This window comes from Cavia porcellus, unplaced genomic scaffold (assembly GCF_034190915.1).
Source record: "Cavia porcellus strain 051 isolate PalLab524CR breed Dunkin Hartley unplaced genomic scaffold, mCavPor4.1 scaffold_5, whole genome shotgun sequence".
In the NCBI taxonomy this organism is placed as follows: Eukaryota; Metazoa; Chordata; class Mammalia; order Rodentia; family Caviidae; genus Cavia; species Cavia porcellus.
Window position 1 is genome coordinate 63,550,898 of NW_026947488.1, and position 20,413 is coordinate 63,571,310.

At 46.8% G+C, this 20,413-nt stretch overlaps 1 protein-coding gene across 5 annotated transcripts in view; it reads left to right on the plus strand.

The window, feature by feature from the left end:
- Esyt3 (extended synaptotagmin 3) overlaps positions 1-20,413 on the plus strand; it is a 64,000-nt gene that overhangs the window by 28,409 nt on the left and 15,178 nt on the right. The window contains exons 5-23 of one of the 5 annotated variants that reach the window (XM_013159962.2): positions 71-137; positions 656-745; positions 1,263-1,318; positions 2,765-2,885; positions 4,892-5,062; positions 5,874-5,956; positions 7,413-7,461; positions 7,910-7,999; positions 8,430-8,492; positions 8,591-8,653; positions 9,155-9,223; positions 9,751-9,837; positions 10,556-10,705; positions 11,320-11,801; positions 12,437-12,535; positions 13,049-13,162; positions 14,550-14,655; positions 15,289-15,338; positions 15,796-17,371. In XM_013159962.2, coding sequence (XP_013015416.1) covers positions 71-137; positions 656-745; positions 1,263-1,318; positions 2,765-2,885; positions 4,892-5,062; positions 5,874-5,956; positions 7,413-7,461; positions 7,910-7,999; positions 8,430-8,492; positions 8,591-8,653; positions 9,155-9,223; positions 9,751-9,837; positions 10,556-10,705; positions 11,320-11,801; positions 12,437-12,535; positions 13,049-13,162; positions 14,550-14,655; positions 15,289-15,338; positions 15,796-15,832 — 2,047 coding nt within the window. In that variant the 3' untranslated portion in view covers positions 15,833-17,371. Of the gene's footprint in view, positions 1-70; positions 138-655; positions 746-1,262; positions 1,319-2,764; positions 2,886-4,891; positions 5,063-5,873; positions 5,957-7,412; positions 7,462-7,909; positions 8,000-8,429; positions 8,493-8,590; positions 8,654-9,154; positions 9,224-9,750; positions 9,838-10,555; positions 10,706-11,319; positions 11,802-12,436; positions 12,536-12,991; positions 13,163-14,549; positions 14,656-15,288; positions 15,339-15,795; positions 17,372-20,413 lie in introns of those variants that run through there. The other 4 variants (XM_003476745.4, XM_063249069.1, XM_063249070.1 and 1 more) reach the window with 4 other exon arrangements.

Genomic DNA, 20,413 nt, shown 5'->3' on the forward strand with positions numbered 1-20,413 from the left:
CACTGGGCAAGTTTCCTGCCCTCTCTAAGCAGTGGACCTGCCTGTCTCTCCCCCAACATCCCCATGTCAGCTACATCGGAGACTGTGAGATCAGTGTGGAGCTGCAGAAGATTCATGCTGGTGTGAATGGCATCCAGGTGGGTGAAACGCAGCCCCTGGTCTGGGCTCAGGGAAGGGGGAGCCAGCTTTTGCTGGAGCAGCAGCAAAGGTGGTGATGACACTGCACAGGGGCTGGTCACATGGCAAGGAGGTGGTGTTGGGCTTCATCAATTGCTACTCTGCCTCAGGGCCCACAGTCTGCCTCTGTTTGCAAAGACTCTTTACTGCTGGGGGAGATGAGGCTGTTTCTAGAGTGACAGAGTCTTTCTGTAAAACCCAGGAGGTTAAAATGACCTGTATTGGGCTGGAAATCTGTTCTGGGTGACCTCTGCCTGGGTCAGCCAGTTCACGGCCCACTGTGGCTGGCAGCAGGGTCCCAGCTGTGTCCCCGTTCCTGTGCACTGGGTAGGCTCCCGGTGGTGACAGCAGGTGGGCTGGGGCGGATGGTCCTGACACTCAGGGAGGGTGTGGCAGGGGACAAGGCAGCGGTGGCCTTCACTGAGCATAGCAGAAGGGAAGGAGCCTGAGTTCCTCATACATTCTTGTATCTGTCTAGTTGCAGGGCACCCTGCGGATCATCCTGGAGCCTTTGTTGGTGGACAAGCCCTTTGTGGGGGCTGTGACTGTATTCTTCCTTCAAAAGCCGGTGAGTCCCAGAGCGGGGGTAGGCTGGCCGTTCCCTGTGAGCAGGCATTGCCCACTGGGCCTTGTACCCTGGAATTGAGCCCAAGCACAGACTGCCTCAGCCCCCAGTGGCCTCCTCACCTCAGCTTGAGGAGTTAAGACTCAAGATGAGGACTTCCCCATGATGAAGAAGCCACGTTCAGAGGGACTCATGGGTGGGCTGAACTGTTGCTGAGACAAACTTTAAGCTAATTAAAAATCTAGCCCAGAGAGGAGGGGGCCATGTGGGCAGGCCCCCTCCTCTCATGGTCCTGGCAGGAAGCAGTGGCCTGACCTCATGCCCATCCTGAGCGAAGACCTGGGTGCTCCACAGCCCAGAGGCCTGAGAGCCAGGCCAGGAAGTATCCTTAGCTACCTGATATTCTGAAAGGATGCCCCCGACACCCTGCCCAGCACCATTCTCTGTTTGGGTGGTACGAGTATCTGAGCTCTGGGCTCCCAGCTCTTTCCAGCTTCATAGCCTCTCTCTCCCCTGGTAGCACCTGCAGATCAACTGGACAGGCCTGACCAACCTGCTGGATGCACCAGGAATCAAGTAAGTGCTAAGACTTCCAGAATTCAAGTGTGGGCCCCTCAGGGCCCTGCGGTCAGTGCCAGGAGCTACTCTGAGCTTAGGGAAGAGGGCAGCAGAGGTGGCAGCAGCAGAGGAAAAATTCTTCAGGTATTTGGAGTGTGGGCTGAGGTGGGCGGCTAAGAGGGTCATGCAGCCTCTGGGAGCAGGTCTTGGCCCAGTATGTGCACACGTGTACTATACACATAGACACACACGAATACACACTGTGGGGAAGAAGTGCTTTGATCAATGTTGGGCTGAGGGATAGCGGGCCCCTGTGCTGGGCAGGGGAAAGGGATAGTGGCTCTGATCAGATGAGAAGTCCTGGAGGAGGCCGTGTGGACTAATGAAGCCACAGCCTCAGCCAGCTCCTGCTCTGTCACTTAGCTAATATGTGACTGTGGACAAGTCACTTTACCTCTCTGGGCCCTTCCTCAGTAAACAGGAGCCTAAGGGCTCTGTCTGGTAGTCCCTGGAAGAACGCCCAGCTGTGCATGGGGGGAGATCCCTGGATCTGGACACATGCAAATGGCCCCCTTCATCCCAACCCCTCCCTCCCCCACTAGCCCAAGTACGTGGGGGGCAGCCCAGGTGACCGTGATGGCTGCAAACATAGGCGACAGTGTCACAGCAGTAGCCTGAAGGAAAAGCTGCCTTCCAAGGCCACTTTCCTGGAGCCAGGGGCTCAGAGGAGGATTCCAGCCCCACCAGCCACCCCTGCCCCAGAGGGAGGGACAGCTGGACTGGCCAGATGGATGCCAGTTCTCTTGCCACATACTCAAGCAGTCATTTCAGGTCTCCCCACAGATCTTCCTATTCTGGGTGAAGAGAATCTAGTTGTGCATTCTCCCTTTCAAAAACGTATTTCTTGAGTACTTACTGTGTTCCAGTCCTGCCTATCCCCTGTCCCTCCTTCCCTGCACTGGGGGAGAGGGCAGCAGGTAAGAGAGTATCAGTGTGACACCAAAGAGCAGGAGCACAATGGCCAACTCTCGGGAACTCTGCCTGAGAAAGAGGCACTGTTCTCAGTGCTTTTATCACTTCCTGGTGAGAACAGCCAGGAGGCAGGCATTGATTGTCATCCTCACTGTTAGCTGAGAGACTAGCTCCCAAAGGTCGGGGACGGAGCTGAGATTCCAGCCCAGGCTGTAGCATCTGCTGGTGGCTGTCCTGCTGTGTTGCCTCAGTGCAGCAGACTGGGGCAGAGGGGTTTGGAGCATAAGTGAGGGCACAGCTTATTGGGCAGAGTGTCAGGGCCTGTCAATCAGTGTACTCACCTCCCTCCCAACCCAGGCTGGATGGGTGATGGCTGCCTATAGGTGGGAACCCCGCGAAGCAGGGCCCTTGGTTCCAGCACCGAGGGGGATGGGCAGGTGGCATGGGGAAGCAGAGTCACCCTTCCACAGCTGGTCATGCCCGGTATCCCAGTGAGGTGTCAGATGGCCTGCTGGAGGACCTCATTGCTGCCCACCTGGTGCTGCCCAACCGCATGACCGTGCCTGTGAAGAAGGGTCTGGACGTGACCAACCTGCGCTTCCCTCTGCCCTGTGTGAGTGCCCAGTGCCTGCTGCAGGGCCCAGGCCCCAGGGTGCGGGGGCTGGTGGTGGGGGAGTCCCTGAAAAGCATTCAGTGCTACGCTTAGTCCTGCCTTGTGGAGACGGTGGAGTCTGAGGCTGAGAGCTGGATTGACTTGCCCGAAGCCACCCATCTAAGGAAGGGGAGGACCAGCCGCATTCTTTCCTGTGCTCCTGGTCCCCCATGCTGCTTGTGTGGGGGCTGTAGGCACTTGCAACCAGGAAACATAGAGTCCCCTTCCTCTCCTCAGGGAGGATCTCTTACCTCTGTCACCGTGGGGTTTGCTGAGGAAGATTCTGGCTAATTCCAGACTGGTCCACTGTTCCTCATGTCCTATGGCCCTGGCTGTGGGAAGAGCCGGGAGTCAGGACCCCAGGGTGGGCAAGTGCCCAGTTTTGCCTGTGGCAGCAGGTGTGAAGCACCCCCTTTTGTTCCCACTCAGTCGGCTGCACAGTCCTGCAGAGGCAGGGCCCTGGAGGCCAGGCTGGCAGGGGAGCATCCTCACACCATCCTCGCAGCCTTCCCACTGGCATGCACTGGCTTTAACTCACACTGCGTGCCCGACAGCCCCAGATTGTCAGTACAACACCGCCACCCATGCCACAGTTACCAGAAACATTCTGTCCTTAGCATGTATCCTACATACTGTCAACTTGCTGCAGTCTGAATGCATCTAGGATAGTGTGTGTTTGTGTGTGTGTGTGAGTGTGTGAGAGAGAGAGTCAGAGAGAGACAAACCACAAATACTGACATTGATTTGTTTCATTTCTGTTTTTAGGGTTTATTTTTTTTACCTTGACTTCCTTTTATAGTTGTGCTTATTTTATGTAAGTACAATAAATATAAAAAATAAATTAGGAGCCAGGTGTGGTGGCGCATGCCTGTAATCCCAGCACTTGGGAGGCTGAAGCAGGAGGATTGTGTGTTTGAGGCCAGCCTAGGTCACAAAGTGAGTTCAAGACCAACCTGAACCGCATAGTGTCTCAAAAAGACAAAACAAACAAACAAAAACCCCAAATTATATTTTAAGGAGCTTGACTTGTACCTCTTGTTTTTCCTGCCTGATCCCCACCTTTCCCCTGAATGGTTTATTCTCCCGTTATTTTACATTCTTCTTAGTAAGACCAGACACATGTATGTGGTCCTAAGTACACATATGTGTCCCCATTTCTTTGGTAGTAGAATAGGCTGCAGCACTCCTGCCATGGGAGTGGACAGACTCCAAGCTCACCTGGCGCCCACCTATGGACAGCTAGTTGTACCTAGTCTTTTGCCATTACAGTGTCATGATTAGCCTATGCATGTGTCTTTTTATATTTCTGTCAGTTTGCCTCAGGGGTATATTTTCATAGGTGATTTTGTAGTCAAAAGACAAATGCATGTATGTTTACTGGGATTTAAAAAACTGTCCTAAGATGGAGGCATCACCCCTCTAAGCTGTTATTGTCCTAATCTTTATGTGCTGTTTTTTTTTTATTAACAGAGTCACAGTTTTTCATTTCATTAACAGTCACCTATGTGAATGAGGGAAGGGTAGCATAACAGGGTATGTGTATGTGTGGGGGTGATGCTTGATGCTGGGAGCACAGGTATCACCTCCTCAGGTGATACAGCTGGTGGCACAGGAGGGGCAAACAGCTGCAGGTGAATACAGTGGTACTTTGGTTCATGAACACTTTCATTTGCAGTTTGGTTCACAAATGGAAGTATTTGATAAAATTTTTTGTTTGCAAACTCTGCCTTGGGTGACAAACATGACTGTGGCCATCTTTCTCATGCAATCACAAACATGGCCATCTTTTCCAAAACTGTAGAACTTCAGTTTGTGAACCGAGGCACCACTGTAAGCCATTGGGGTGGCAGGATGGAGGCAGGCACGGGCTGAAACACTCTGATGCGAGGGAGACAGCCCTGGGCCCGAGGGCTGGCCTGGTCCAGCCCAGGGAGCAGCTGTGAGCCCTGGGCGGGGGCATTTTCTAGGGGGTGATCAGAGTCCACTTGCTGGAGGCTGAGAAGCTGGCCCAGAAGGACAACTTCCTGGGACTTGGATGCAAGTCAGACCCCTACGCCAAGGTGGGCATCGGCCTGCAGCACTTCCGGAGCAGGACCATCTACAAGAATCTGAATCCCACCTGGAACGAGGTATTTGAGGTGAGAGGCTCCAGGGCCTGTTCACGTGCCTCCAGGCTTCACTCAGGGGCTCACTGGGCACAGTCAAGGGAAACATGGGTACCACAGGGACTCACTGGCCAGGGGAGTGAGCCTTGGGGACAGGCAGGCAGGTCCATGCACATCCTACTTCCCTGTCACCAGGCTTCAGTGGCTGGCTGCTTTGCCACTCCCATCCCCCATTTGCATCCTGCAATCGAGCCCCTACCTTCTTTCCCCATGAGTCATCTTTGCTGGAAGTTTTCAGATCAAAGAAAAAGTCCCTCAGGCAGTTCTGTCTTACACTGTCAGCCTCAGACACTAGGGTCCGAAGTTCCTGAGTTCAGCCATGGTCCTTCCTACTTGAAGGGCGGGACCCAGAAGACCCCTCGCTTCTGTGTTCCAGGCCACCACCTAGGTGCCGTCTTCCACACTCTCCTCCCACTGTGCCATCTATGCGTTCTCCTGTATGGGCTGAGGCAGTGAATGCAGGGTGATATAGACGGCTTAGTTTTCTGGTGTCATGCTGTGGGGTCAGAAGGATGTGATGGGCAAATGCACTAAGACATTTAAGCTCGATGCAGAGTGGGCACCAGCCACTGTCCCTGGGCACCCACTGCCTGGGCTATGCATGCATTGCCTCTAATCCTGCCTGGCAGCTGTGGGGGTGAAGCACTGCTCCCTTCTTACAGGTGGGCTCTAGGGCACTGAGACAGCTAGAAACCTGCCAGGACATCAAGCTGGCACTTGGCTCCTTCTGGGTCATCCATGGCTGATCCATTCATTGTGACCTGCAACACTTTTGTTTTTCCAGTTCATGGTGTATGAAGTCCCTGGTCAGGACTTAGAGGTGGACCTGTACGATGAGGATACTGACAAGGATGACTTCCTGGGCAGGTGAGGAGGGGTGGGGCTGGGCCGGGCTGGGGGCTCTGAGCTAGGCCCTGGGGCACAGGGACCCTGCTCCCAGTGCTAAATGACCTGCAACCTTTCTGATCACTTTGACAGAAAAACCGTGCGAGACATCCTGTGTCCCCATTCCAGTCCTGCCACAGACTTTCCCAGATGTGTCTTGAGCCCCCAGCCCTCATATAGGTCCTTGGGCAGTACAGAGAGGACCCCAGAGTCCTCTTGAAGCAGTGAAAGAGGCTGGCATGGATAGCGAGGTTCCTGATCCCACAGAAGCCTGGCCTTCAGGGATATGTACAGATTGGAGTGGCTGGGGTGGGGTCAAATTCATATGTCTAGAAACAGTCCCACTTCCAGGATTCTATAAAATAAGAGCATGAGTATTTAAAAAGCTTATCGGAGTGTCTGGAAATAGACTTCCTCCTCAACCCAGAGACCTGAATGGCCAGCTGCAGAGGGCCCTGACTGAATGACAGAAAATTCTGCAGTTTTCAGAACCCATAGAATCAGTGTGTGTTGATGGAAGGCCACCTGGGATATGCTAGTAAGTGGGGGAGCACTGTGTAGTTGGGCTCATCTTTCCAGGAGAGATCCCCAAGTGTGCATGTTCACCTGTGTCCCTGAGCAGAAAGAGCCTCACAAGTGTTAGCATCCTCACCTCAGGGCAGGAAGTGCTGAGTCTATACACCCTGTACTGTCGCATTTGCTTTTGTGCAAATGTAATTATAAAATACCAAATGGGAGAGATTCAATCTAACAGCTGAAGAAAGAGTTCGTACCAGGTCTTAGCACTTTTATCTTCATCTTAATGAAAATTAAGTTGCAATTTTAAGAGTTGCAGGCTAGGATTCTGGTTTGTGGTCCATGCCTTGAACTGAGGTACTTTGAGCTCAAGCACATTTCTAAGTTACACAGAAATGACACGCTTCCCCTGTGGCTGTCGGGACCTCCTGGTGGGCTTCGGTCCTAGGGATGCTGTGATGTGGGAGTGACCTCCTCTCACATACATGCCATCTGTACTTAGCCCTTTAAATCAAAGGAGGCACAATGACTGCAAGAGATGGTACCATGGCATCAGAAGGCACAGGACTAGCAAGCTAAATTCCCACAATGCATGAGCAGTTTTGCACAATGAAGAATCATCCCACTCAAAATACCAGCAGCATTGCTGCTGGGAAATCCAGAGGCATGTGTGCAGCGTCCCCTGCTTGTCCTGGCTGGGCCTGGAAGCCATCTGCCTCCTGGGGGAGGGGTCCCATGTCCAATGGATCAGGCTTGATGGTTAGCTAATTCATCTGAGCTAGAATTGGTCTCCAGTTGTTTTCTTGGGATGCATAAAACCCACTATCTTAATGGCCTCCTCAGATACTTGAAAACAGATCCTGGGGTAGGTTTCCAGGACCCCTGTGGATTGCTGCTGACTCCCTCTCCCTGTGTCTTCCAGCCTGCAGATCTGCCTCGGGGATGTCATGACGAATAGAGTGGTGGATGAGGTAGACCTGGTGCCCACACCCCTGGGAGTTCTCGGTGTAGCCCCCTTCCTGCAGACAGCTCTAGCAGGTTGCGTCAGCCAAGCTAGTCCTATGACATGGGCCCCCTTCCAGGCTGCACACATACCCATCCTCAGGGACAAGCTGAGGGAGGCACAGGTGGTGCCAGGAACTGCTGGTCCACCAGAGCCCACAGAGTAAGGATGCCCAGCAGAGGGCAGTCACATCACGGGGAGGACACACTGGACCAATGTTTTCCACCCCAAAGTATAGTATTTCTGCCCTCCTACAGCCACCTCTGCCAGTCCTGCTGATCCTGTCTCAGTTGGGTCACATTTTCCCTGGAGCCTATGTTAAGATCCACCAGGCCTCAGGAGTGAGTGACCCCAAAGGGCTTTACAGCATCTCCCTATTCATGTCCTTGAGCTTTTCTCTCCTGCCTCTACCCCAGTGGTTTGTCCTGAATGACACAACCAGTGGACGGCTACATCTGCGGCTGGAGTGGCTTTCACTGCTCACTGACCAGGAGGCGCTGACAGAGGTGAGTGTCAATGACTCCCTAGTAGAACACTGAGGGTGCGTGTAGGTGAAGAAGGGAAAGAGATGAGGCGCCCCACTTCTTATCTCCTGGAGAATATGTCACTCAGCCCCCTTTCTCCATCCAGGGAAGCCCCAGTCTACTCTGGAGCAATAGCCTCTGAGCAACTCAGTCATTTTCAGGAAGAATGAGGTCCTTAGAGCTCTGTGTCTGTGCCTGTCATCCTGGTTCACAGGGAAACATACCCTTGTGTCTAACTTGAATCTGCCATGCTTCAGTTATTTCTTAGCTGCAGCATAAGCCTAGGAGGTGATAGAGGTAGGGCTAGTCTGGAGTGAGGGCTGGCTTCCCTCACCGTGAGTAGGCATCTCTAAAACCAGTCTGTTTCTCTTGCTGCTGAGGCCACTTGGTAACAGCTTGTGTCCGTTTTCAGGACCATGGTGGTCTTTCTACTGCCATCCTTGTGGTCTTCTTGGAGAATGCTTGCAACCTGCCGGTGAGTGGCGACATATTCAGTGTCACACACAACTTCCCTAGTACATAGCATTTCCAAATTTCCAAGGTGATTTAACCTTGACTCTCCTTGTGCTGCAGAGAAACCCTTTTGACTACTTGAATGGTGAATATCGAGCCAAAAAACTCTCCAGATTTACCAAGGTAGGCATAAATGGGCCAAAAACTCAAGAAGGCAAATTACACTTTTATCACAAAGGGTAACAGGAGTGCAGGTACCCTTCACTGTGTCTCCTGTATGCTGAGCACTGGCTTGGCAGCTCCTCCCGTTCCTTATCTGTGACTACTGTAATTTTTATTGCCATTTACATACTCAAGAGTACCCAGATTATGTGCCTGGGTCTTACAGTGAGGAGGCGGAACTTTACTCTGTCTGTTTTCATAGCCCCAGGGGAAGAGCCTGCTCCCTGCCAAGCCAAGCTCTGGCCCAGGCCTCTAGTCTGTAACTTGGAACCTCTGCCTGCATCAGCCCCATCCTGTGTAGTTGCGTAATTGTGGCCCAGTGAGCCAGAGGGCCTTCTCTAAGGGAAGCAGTTGCTACTCCAACTGCCCTGAGGGCTGATGGGAGCAGGGTGTGGTGGAGATGGGGACCCTGGCAGACCCTCATGGCACCATTTCAATATTGTGGGCTTTCCTATTTCACAGAATAAGGGCAGCAGAGACCCTTCTTCCTATGTCAAGTTGTCAGTAGGCAAGAAGACATACACAAGTAAGGTAAGAGTCTCTGGTGTGCAGGCCTGGGGTAAGGAACTGAGCAAACAGGAAGGAAATTAGCTTAGCCTGAATACCTAGGAGGCACTTTATTTTAGTGGGCCTCACAATAACTTCACAGAGTAGTTTTATAGTTCAGGCTCTGAGGATCAGAGGTACTGACACGCCCAAGAGCAGCACCACAAAGCAATTGTTAGGGTATAAGCTTGAGCATGGTTCTAGAGCCCTTGTCCTTTCTACAACACCATGAAGCCCTCAGTCTGGTACCAGACATCGGCCTGGCCCCACTCCCCCAGAGTGAGCTCTCACCATAGGGCAATGTTAAGCTTCCAGTAAAACTTCTGGCAGAGTCCCCCTGGCCTTTGAGTGTGGTCTCCTGCCCTCATATGTCCCTGGCTGGAGTGGGCAGGTCTGAGCCCTGCGTGCAGGTAAGGTTCCCATTGGTACATGGTGGCCAGACTGACAGCGGAGAAGGCCAGCAGCAAGCTCTGCCCAAACTGACCTGTAGCAACCTCCCCTTCTGTTCTCAGACCTGTCCGCACAGCAAGGACCCTGTGTGGAGCCAGGTGTTCGCCTTTTTTGTGCACAGTGTGACAGTTGAGCATCTCCATCTGAAGGTTTGAACTGGGGCTCTTGGGATGGAGTTAAGAGATCTCTAAGCTGGGAGGGCTTGCAGGCCTTGAGCAGGTTCCAGCCCTATTTCATCAGCCTCTGGTATGTGGGAGGACACTGGAGCCCCACAAGGCTGCATCTCCTTGGGGCTGGTACCCAATGTCATAGTGTAGGAGGCTTTCAAACCCCTCAAGTTCCTTAGCTCTACCTGAAAAGGGACTCTATAGTTTCACACACCCCTGAGTGGCCTATGTTGGTATCTATGCAGGACATTATAATGGCATACCTGTTTAAAAATTTTCATTGAATCTTCATAAAAAATCTGTTGGAAGAGATTAACTCCTTTTATATATAAGCAGATAGATGCTAAATCAGTGATTTGCCCAAGATCTCAGGACCAGTGAGTGGTGAAGCTGGGACCCTCTGGAATCCCTAGTTTTGCCTGGATGTCAGCTGCTGGTCCCTGAAGCCCCTGTGCCCGTGTAGCCCTGGGCATCTGCCTGACTGGCTTCAGAAGAACCATACTCACCTCTGCCCTGAGTCACTCTCTTGCCCTGACCACAGGCAGAGACCAGCTCTGACCTAGCTCTGTACCTGTTTCTAGAAAAGAATGAGATGCCAAATATGAACTGAAGTAAACCCAGACTGGCGGGAGCCCAGAAGGTAGCAGTGGTGTAGGTAGGGCTAGCCAGCCTTTCATTCTGTGACTGGCCCTCTGCCCAGGTCCTGGATGACAGCCAGGAGTGTGCGCTGGGAGTGCTGGAGTTCCCCCTGTGCCAGATCCTGTCCAGTGTGGACCTCACCCTGGAGCAGCGCTTTCCGCTGGACCACTCAGGCCTGGACAGCCTCATTTCTATGAGGCTGGTGTTGCGGGTAAATCTTTCTTGTCCCCAGGGAGAGTACAGCTTTGGCTATGGAGCAAGGTGAACTATCCCAGAAGCTCTGGACAAACAGGTTTCAAATACAGTCAGTTGTCTCTGCAAATACTGCCTTCCCACATTCTCTTTTTTTTTTTGGTACTGGGAATCAAACTCATGACATCACACTTGCCATGTCTCCGGCTCTCTCATTCTTAAATCCCTCTTTACAGCCTCTATACTGGTCCTTCTCATCTGTCTTCCATGTCTCTTGACCATACCTTTTATTTCTATTTCCTTAGTACTTTTTCACAGAGATCTCATCTTTATGGATCTCAGTATAACTCTCACAATGACTCAAGAATAGCTTAACTTTCATTTTTCAGTTTTCTTTTTAAAAGGAATTATGCTTGCTTGCTTATCAATTTGCTGTGCATTTTAAAAGATGCTCATTTCATTTTGGCATAGAAGATTTTTCAGGACACTTGGGTTAACATATTTTTGTAAATGAAATTCCCTAGGAAGGGTCTTGGTGATCGATGATTGAGGGGAAAAGGGAAAGAAACACAGTGACTGGGGTGGTAGAAGTGCTGGGCCCAGTCCATAAACTACCTTGTCGTCTGCTTCCAGTTTTTGTGCATAGAGGAACGAGAGCTGGGGAGCCCATACACAGGACCCAAAGCCCTAAAGAAAGGGCCTCTGTTCATCAAGAAGGTGGCTACCAACCATGGTCCCAAAGACCCACCCCAAGGAGAAGGCCCTGCAGAGTTGCCGTGTCCTCTCGCCCCTGCTTCTGACACCACGGATGCCTGCAAGAGCACCTTAACCACCACCACTGTTGCCAACCCTGTAACGCAAGAGACAGGCCCAGATCCCAAAGGCAAGGACAGTGCCAAAGGGTTCTGTGAGCCTGCAGGGAAGAAGAGCTCAGCTACCATCTTCCTGACTGTCCCAGGCCCCCATTCTCCAGGGCCCATCAAGTCACCCAGACCCATCAAGGGCCCTGCCTCCCCATTTGTATGGCCACCCAAGGGTCTGCTTCCCAGCATGTCCTCGCTCAACTCCCTGGCCTCTTCCTGCTTTGACCTGACAGATGTCACCTTCAACTCTGAGTATGCACCTCTCTGCTTAACCTTTTCTAATACCACCTGCATGACAAATATTTCCTGGATGGGAAAGCAGACATGACCTTAAATAGCTATAGAAATTGTGGTTTTCCACAGAATACCATATCTTTGTGAGGTAGCATGGTGTGATAGAAAGAATATAGGATAAGGGAAAAAGCCCATCTGTCTGGTTATGTCTCCAGCTATATACAATGGTAAAATAGAAAGTCTCTTCTAGCAGAACCATCTGCTGAATGCTAAAGCGCTATGGTGTAATGAAATGAAAAGCTTAAGATATGTAATTATGTAACTAGTGGCTGCCACTTATTGTTTACTATAGACTGAATATTTTATCTGATTTGGTTCAGTCTTCACCATAATCCTAAGAGAGAACTTAGTATCTTAAAAATCAGATTGACCCAAAGGAACTGCAAGGCAGATCCATTCCAGGGTTCATGTTTGTCCTACTGCAAAACAGGCCAGCTATGATCTGATGCTGGGTGGAACCAACTTCCACCTGAAAGGAACTTAGAAGTATGCACCCACATGGCTCTGGGTTCCCGCAGAAGAACACACTTCTGTTTTGAGGGGAGAGGGTTAACCCGTTATGACAAGAGAGGTTACAAGCTCTTTCTTCACAGAATTGGCAGCTGCAGACCGCAAGGGCTTGGTGAGATCCAGCTCACGGTGCGCTACGTGTGTCTGTGGCGCTGCCTCAGGGTGCTGGTCAATGGCTGCAGGTAAAGGGATTCTGGGACAAGGAGGTTCTTTGGAACCATCAGGCAACCGTAAATCAAAATGTGGGCCCTTGGAGCAATAGTAAGGGCATGTAGTAGACAGAGACGAGGTAGTAACATTAACTGGGGAGAAATGAAATTTAAAGGCCTGTGTGTCATGAGTGGAAAAGGACACACAAGTGGTTATTCATTGATGGTGTTGATGAGGTCAGGAAGCTAAGGCTGTGCTAAGACCCTTGGGTTGGCTGACAGCCAGTAGATTTTCCCAAGCAGAAATATCTAACTTAGATGGAAAGTGTTTGGCCTAACATGGTTTTGAAATTATGCACCTGGTACTTTGTCCTCTAAATTCTGGAGACTTTCGTGTTTTGTAAACTTTCAAGTAGACCACAAAAAGTGTTTATTCTCAAGCCCACCTAACGGCAGATGTTTAGCTCTCCCCCGAATGACTATTTTCAGTGTCTGAAATCCAAGGGCCTTTTCCCCCCTACAAATCAGAAACCTGACTCCATGTAGTAGCAGAGGAGCTGACCCCTACGTCCGCATCTACCTGTTGCCCGAAAGGAGGTGGGCAAGTCGCAAGAAGACCTCAGTGAAACGCAAGACCCTGGAGCCCCTGTTTGACGAGACGTAAGTGGCCGCGGGTCAGCCTAGAATGCCCAGTCCTTTCAGGTAGCTGCTGGGTGCTGCCGAGTGCCAGAGGCAGCCAGGCTGTTCAGGGTTAACGGTCTGACTTAAAGAAGCCTCTACATACTTTTTTGTGGGAGAAAAGGGCTGCCCCCATTTAACAGCCCACTGAGACCAGTGTTCCTGATTATGAAATGTTCTATACTCATTCTCTTTAAATATTTTTTGGCAATAAGATTTGAATTTGATCAAAATTTGTGTTCTGTATCTGTTTTAATGGAACCTGAGGACCTAAAATTTCCTCTATGGCTCAAAGCTTTTGGCCCTCTTGCAACATAAGAGATGGCAGGTGAGACAAATGCTTTCCACTTCTCCACAGAGGCTTCTCCACCCATGTCCGTAGGAAGACAACTGCTTGGCAGGTTCTAATCACATAGCAAATTTCATTTCAAATATTTTCAGTCTTGATAATCCACAAGTTTCTGAAGTCAGAATTTCATCATTACTTCTGTTTCAGAGTCCTAAGAAAATCTACTTTAGCCAGCTTAGAAGATGGCACAAATATACTCCTAATTTTGGCCAACACTTTAAAAGGATTGTAACTGATTCTTTTTTGACAATGTCGAAGAACTATGTCTATGTTCTCTTAAGAGCTATGCTCTGAGTTTGTTAAGAAAAGCTGTCATAGCTGGGCTTGGTGGTGCAGGCCTGTAATCACAGCATTTAGGAGGCCGAGGCAGGGGGATCATGGCAAGTTTGAGACTAGGCCTGAGTTACAAAGTGAGCCCAAGGCCAGCCTGACCTGCACAGCAAAAACCTGACTCAAAAAGTCCAAAAAAAAGTTTAAAAAAGGGCTGTCAGGAAGATATTTTATTGTTCATTTACTCAGTACCTCATGCCAGACACCACTGTATCATCTAGAGCCACATAAGAGACTTTGACCTCAAAGACAGCTCAGCCACACAAAAAGATGTCAAAATGCTACGTAGGGATTGAAGGGGTAGGTTTAACATTTGACTTAACACACAATTAGTTTCTTATTCTCTCAAAAGAATCTGGAAGACAGACTTGGCCACCCCTACCTTAAAAATAAACCTAGATATACTGGCTCCAGAGTCCTTTAGGAATATATGACAGAGACTCTTCTGCCTTAGTCCAAGGAGGCAGCTGCTAATTTTCAAGAGGTACTTCTCAGGCCCCTTTCTACTTCCCGGGTTCATGACCAACATGGGACGGTAATGATCTATAATCAATTTACTGAGGTACTCAGTCAGAACCACTCCAGATGCTCAATCTGTGGTTCCTGTTTCAGTGGGGGAGTAGATGAAACACTTTAAAATTTCAACCAAAATGACTGAAATACGTAAATCTCATTTCTTGCTCCTTAAAGATTTGAATTTTTTGTTCCTATGGAAGAAGTACAGAAGAGGTCATTAGATGTTGCGGTCAAAAACAGTAGGCCACTTGGTTCACACAGAAGGAAGGAGTTAGGAAAAGTAAGTATACAAGACAAGGACTGCTGGTGTCCTGATGGGGGAACTTAGCCTTGCAGAAATTCTGGCAAAATCATTACAGCTAGTATTAGAACTGACTCCAAAACCCTTTTTGTCTTTCATATTCTTTAAAGAATACAGAAATATGAATTGGTATGAATTATTTTAATTTGACAAGCCAAATTCAGCATTCCACAAATATTTGAACATTTGCCATGGTATTAACTCCCAGGAATATGCCCAGGAGAGACCCACTCAAAATGTATTTGTGTAGCACTCTGTACCTGTTGTATTTTAATAAATACCTTATAGTCACCTCTTTAAAGCACTCACTGCGATGAAGCAGATGGTATTATTCCTGTTTACAGATAAAGCAAATTTTATTTTTATAACATTCATTTAAAAATTTAAAAAGGAAAAAAACCTGAAGTAAACTCTGAAGAGCAACTGGCCTTTGCCCAGGACACTGAGGTCAGTGTCTGCACTGTCCCTGGAGAGGTGCAATGTCGAGAGCCAAAACAAAATCGCTGCTGGAAAGCTGAGTGCTATGGAGCTCCTTTTATGATCAATTCAGTTTATTTCACTGTTTCTATTTAAAGCAGTGTTTTATATAAGGGAACTTTTTGTCACCTTTAGGTACTGATTGATTTATCAAAAGAAGATCTGATTAAAGGCTTTTCACAATGGTAAGTCTTTTTATTTTATCACTGTTAATGTGCTATTCAAGATAGTCTCAGTTGCCCATATTTTCTCTCCAAAGTTCTTCCCCTTTCAGTAATATTTCACTGTAGGAAACGAGACAAATTAACACCTCATAGCAGTAATGGTGAATTTAGAGACAAGGGCCTAAAGTGCAACCCTCTGATTTATCACAGAGTACCAACGCTGAAGTAAATCTCAACACTGAGGTTTTAGTTTAGAAAAAACATTTCATACAATGTGCATGCCCTCAGTGTGCCACCACTTCCTTAAAGTACTGCCTTCAGGTCTCGCCCATATGACTTTTGTAAATTCTAGTGTTAACTCTGCCCGGCCAACTCAAGAGATGGGACTGTAGGCTCTGTGGAGGCCCAGACATCTTACCCTGTTACAGCTACAACACACTGACCTCCTAACACAGGTGCAAACCCCACTGTCTTACAGGTATGAGCTGACTCCAGATGGACAGCCCAGAAGCTGAAAAGTGCCATTATCATCAATGTTAGAATGTGTACATATGTATAGTATTTAAATAAGTCACTTGTTGAATATATATATATGTATATATTGTATAAAATTTAGCTATGACTAGATTGGAAGAGGCAGTATTATATAAAGGCAAGAACTACTTCATCTTGGTTAGATTTGTTCAAATCCAGAAAGAAATGGGATATTAAGTTATCAAAACTTCAGGGGTAGACTATTTTTTTACTTTTGGTAGGTAATTAGACACATTTGATAGACACATTTGACTTAGGACTTGACTGAATGTATGCAGCAGAAAGTGTCTCAGCCTTGACATAAGGGCCAGGAGAGATCTGTTCCTGGAGCACTTAACAGTTATTCCTGGCCAGTTATTGACCAAGGGAGGGAACTTCTGTGGAAACACTGACCCAACAGCTAACACTGCCAAAGCCATTCTGGCTGTCCCTGTGATATTTCTATGGTTGGAGATTTAGTCCTGTATCTGATTTGGAAAATGCATTTCCCTAATGACAACTATGTTATAACAACATACTTAAATACTCTGGAAATAATTCCACAGGCTAAGGGCTGGCCCTAGGCTATGCACTACAGTAGGAACATGGAAGCCAATTTCCAAAGCCAGGTCTGATTTGAACTTACAGCAGAGCTTTGGAGACTCCCACAGAGTATAATTACAAACTTGAAAGTTGTCACTTTTTTTTTTTTAGGAGATAACCTTTAACATTATTTAAGTGAACCAGCTAATTGTATACAAAAAGTGCCTCTTTTGCAGTTCAAACTTGAAAGATCAAATAGACTTATTCCTTCTTCTATGTTCTTACAGCTACTGTAAACATCATGGCAGGAATGTTGTCTGAGTGGTAAGGGGAGAGGATCTAAGATGGTTTTTGTTTTTGTCTTTTTGAGAAAGGCTTTCACTAAGCAGTTCAGGATGTCCTTGAACTCACAGCAGTCCTCCTGCCTCAGGGATTACAGGTGTGTCCTACCACATTCAGCCTCTGTCATAAGTTTTTTGTCCTCACCAATATTATTTTTCTTTCTTTTTTTTATTTTTGGTACCAGGGATCGAACTCAGGACCTTGCGCTTGATAAGCAGGTGCTTGTGCTGCTGAGCTAAATCCCCTAGCCCAACAATACCATTTTTCTAACGAATGGCAACATTTTAAACATATTTGTTCTCACAAATTTCTGTAAAAATCAAAATGCACTCCTTAATTTTTGCCTTTTAGATGTAAGATAACCAGGTTTCGGTTGCTTTATTCACCTACATTAAGCCAACCCACAATGAAATGGCCTATTCCCACCTCCTGTAGAGTGTTTCTCATATTAACAATCATAACAGTAAAATATTATACATGTTTACTAGGTATTGACTAAGGTCACATGCTAAGCTATGTTACGTATGTCTGGTATTTAATGTTTCGGTTTACATGTCAGTTGAACTGTTACCTGAACTGTTCTTCACCCTTGCCATCCTAACCTGTGCAATTCTGAACAATGAATTCTCAGAATAAACTATGTCAAGTGATGTTTATCTGGTGTACTTCATGACAACACTGTAACTGCTCTCTAAATGGAAAAGTGCCTCAAAAATGGTAAAGTACAAGAAGTAAAAGAGAATTCACGGTATAGTCCATCCTAAATATTTGCAACTACTGTTGATCAAGATGACAGACAAGTGAAATCTCTAGAGGTGATATCCCGCTGCCAACTAAAAAGCACACAGGTAAAGGTCTTAGTGATGGTTAAAACAGGAAACCAGAACAGTTTGAAGAATACAAATGGGACGTTAAAGTGTTGAAGGGAATGAGAATTTTAGCACACATCAGACAGGAGGCAAGGAACCTCAGAAGTTTTGTCTCAATAGAAAACACCTTGCTTGGCAGGTTGGCAGGAGGGGTGAAAGCAAGCTGTCCTACAGAAGCACAGGGTCTGAAGTTCCCTACCATCAACCTGAAGCAGAACCCTAAAAACTAGAATAGGTTTAGAAACTGGAACTCTGTGAAAACCTTCGTTAGCTACAACACTGGTACTTGGTGGCTACTTGTAGCCAGGGCACATAGGAAAGCACTGTAGCAGACACTGGCATGAATGGGAACTTGAAGGTAAAGATGACGGAACTTGTAACGCGGAACATCACACTGAAAATGACTAACATTTCCATAAGAGAGGAAAGGTTCTATTAAGGCAGAAGTAGCATAAGGGATGCAAAGATATCTGTAAAATACACTGGCAAACATGTCTTGGTCATTTAGCAATATAACCAAGTATGTTAGTCAGCTTTCCAGTACTATAACAAATGCCAGAGACGACCAGCTCATAACTAAAAGTTCATTTTGTTTCGTAGTTTTGTAGGTTTCATCAGTGATGGTGCATGGCATGGCATATTAGGAAAGTATGTCAGCTATGAATTTCTATGCTTAGAAAATTAGGCTCAAAATTTTTTGAAATTTTGTATTAGTATTTCCTAGAAACTGGCAAATCAAGCACAAAGATTTACAAATGTAGATTTAAATAACACAGTAGCATGATGTACACTGAGAATAGACTGTAAGGACATATAAAAAAATTTATCTAAAGCCATAAAGTCTCAACAGATTCTAAAGACTCCATACCAGAAAGACCACACAGTATTCTCTAAATACAAGGCAAATAAAATTAGATCAAAACAAAACACCAGGTTAGCCAATGTGTTAAGTTACTTTCCTTGTTGCTGAGGCAAAGTACTAGACACCCAAGGTAAAAGGAGGAAAGTTTTATTTTAACTCACAGTTGGTAGACATTTCAGTCCATTGGCTGGCTCCAAGGCAGGGTGGAATGGCAGACAAGAAACAGCCCATAGCAGCAGGCCTGTCTTCCATCTTTCCTTTTATATTAGTGTTGGTTGGTACAACCCACATCCAGAACTGCTAAATCAATCAATGGACTGATTTAATTATCACACTCCCTTCATCCATATTCACACCCTCCTGATTCACATTCACACATCCAGCCACTTCCACAAAGCCCCAGCTAGACTTCACACCATAATTCTAGAGCAGCGTGGTGATGCATGCCTGTAACCCCGCACTCAGAGGCTCAGGTAGGAGGACAGAGTTCCAGGCCAACCTGAGCTATGCAGTGATACCCTGTCTCAACCAATGCCTTTTCCCAAATACTTCTAAACTATATTCTAGCCAGGATAGAGGGACAGACACCAAATTAACCCTTCTACCTTTAACAGCCAAATAACATACAAATAAAACTACCAAAAACAAACAACCACCACCAAAACAAAAGCTCCAAAACCAAAATACATGGAACAGGCTGAGCCACTCAGTATCAGGCATATGTTCATATGAATATGAGTGTAGGCTGCAATTTTATAGTATTCAAAATTAGAAACTCAAATTTCCATCAACAGGTGAAGGAATAAACAAATTATGGTATATTCATACAACAGAACAGTACATAATAATGAACTATTAATACACACAAAAATCTTAATTTCTGAAAAACTGCCAAGCCAAAACAAAAAGAACATGATTCCATTTATACTAAATTCTATAACATGCAAACTATAGTAATCTATAGTGATAGAAAACATAAAATGTTGCTGGAGGATAAGAGAAAATAGAAAGGATTAGCAAAGACAGAAAACTGGAATGACAGGTACACTGAATCTTCTAATTTGACTGCGGTGATGGTTTTGGATATATTTGTATATCTGAATTTATCAGATTGTGTATTTTAAGTGTGCACCACTTATATACTAGTTATACCTCAATAACACTGTTAAATCAATTTTCTAGTATTTTAAATGTTTTCATTTAAAAATTGCTAAGTAATTGTACTTTTATTTATAATAAGAATTCATAATAAGAAGTTGGTTAAGAGCCGATCTGATAGGGACAGCCTAAAGCCACTGCTGTGTCACTGCACTCCTCAGTGGTCCTGAGGTCCCTCCAACACATGGCCTCTGGAAAAGTGTTTCAAAATTTCTATATTGAACTAAGAGTTAATCATAGGCTCATAAACTAGATGGCAAAATTCAGATGAAAATAATATTTTGGGCATATTTCTTTCCAATATATAAACTTTTTCATAACAGTTTCTTGGGATAATTTTCAGAGTATTTATATAATCAAATATTCAAATACTGTACTTTTTCTACTCAATCCTCAAGACATATGTTCTTTACAAACTGTTGGCTTGTGATCTAACTATAGGTTAACAAAGCAATGTTAAATATAGAAGAAATCCAAGATACTGTCTTATATATCCCTGAACCTAAGGTCACACCACCAAGGATGTGGATGCTGATCTATCGACGTTTATTCTTCACTGCACCTTGCCTCTTGGTAGGCTCTACAATATTCTATGTGCCACCTGGCCACAGTGACTGAGAAATCTTCCTTGGCTTGTTACTTATAAAAAGTAGGATGGGGGTTGGCTTGAAGCAGTTTGTACGCATGCATGTGATGTAGAACCCTCGTCCCTTTTAGAGAGCGAAAAACAGTAAGCATAGTACTTTGGTTTGGTTTGGTTTTTTTTCAGACAGGGTCTTACAACATAGACAGGGCTGGCCTTGAACTCG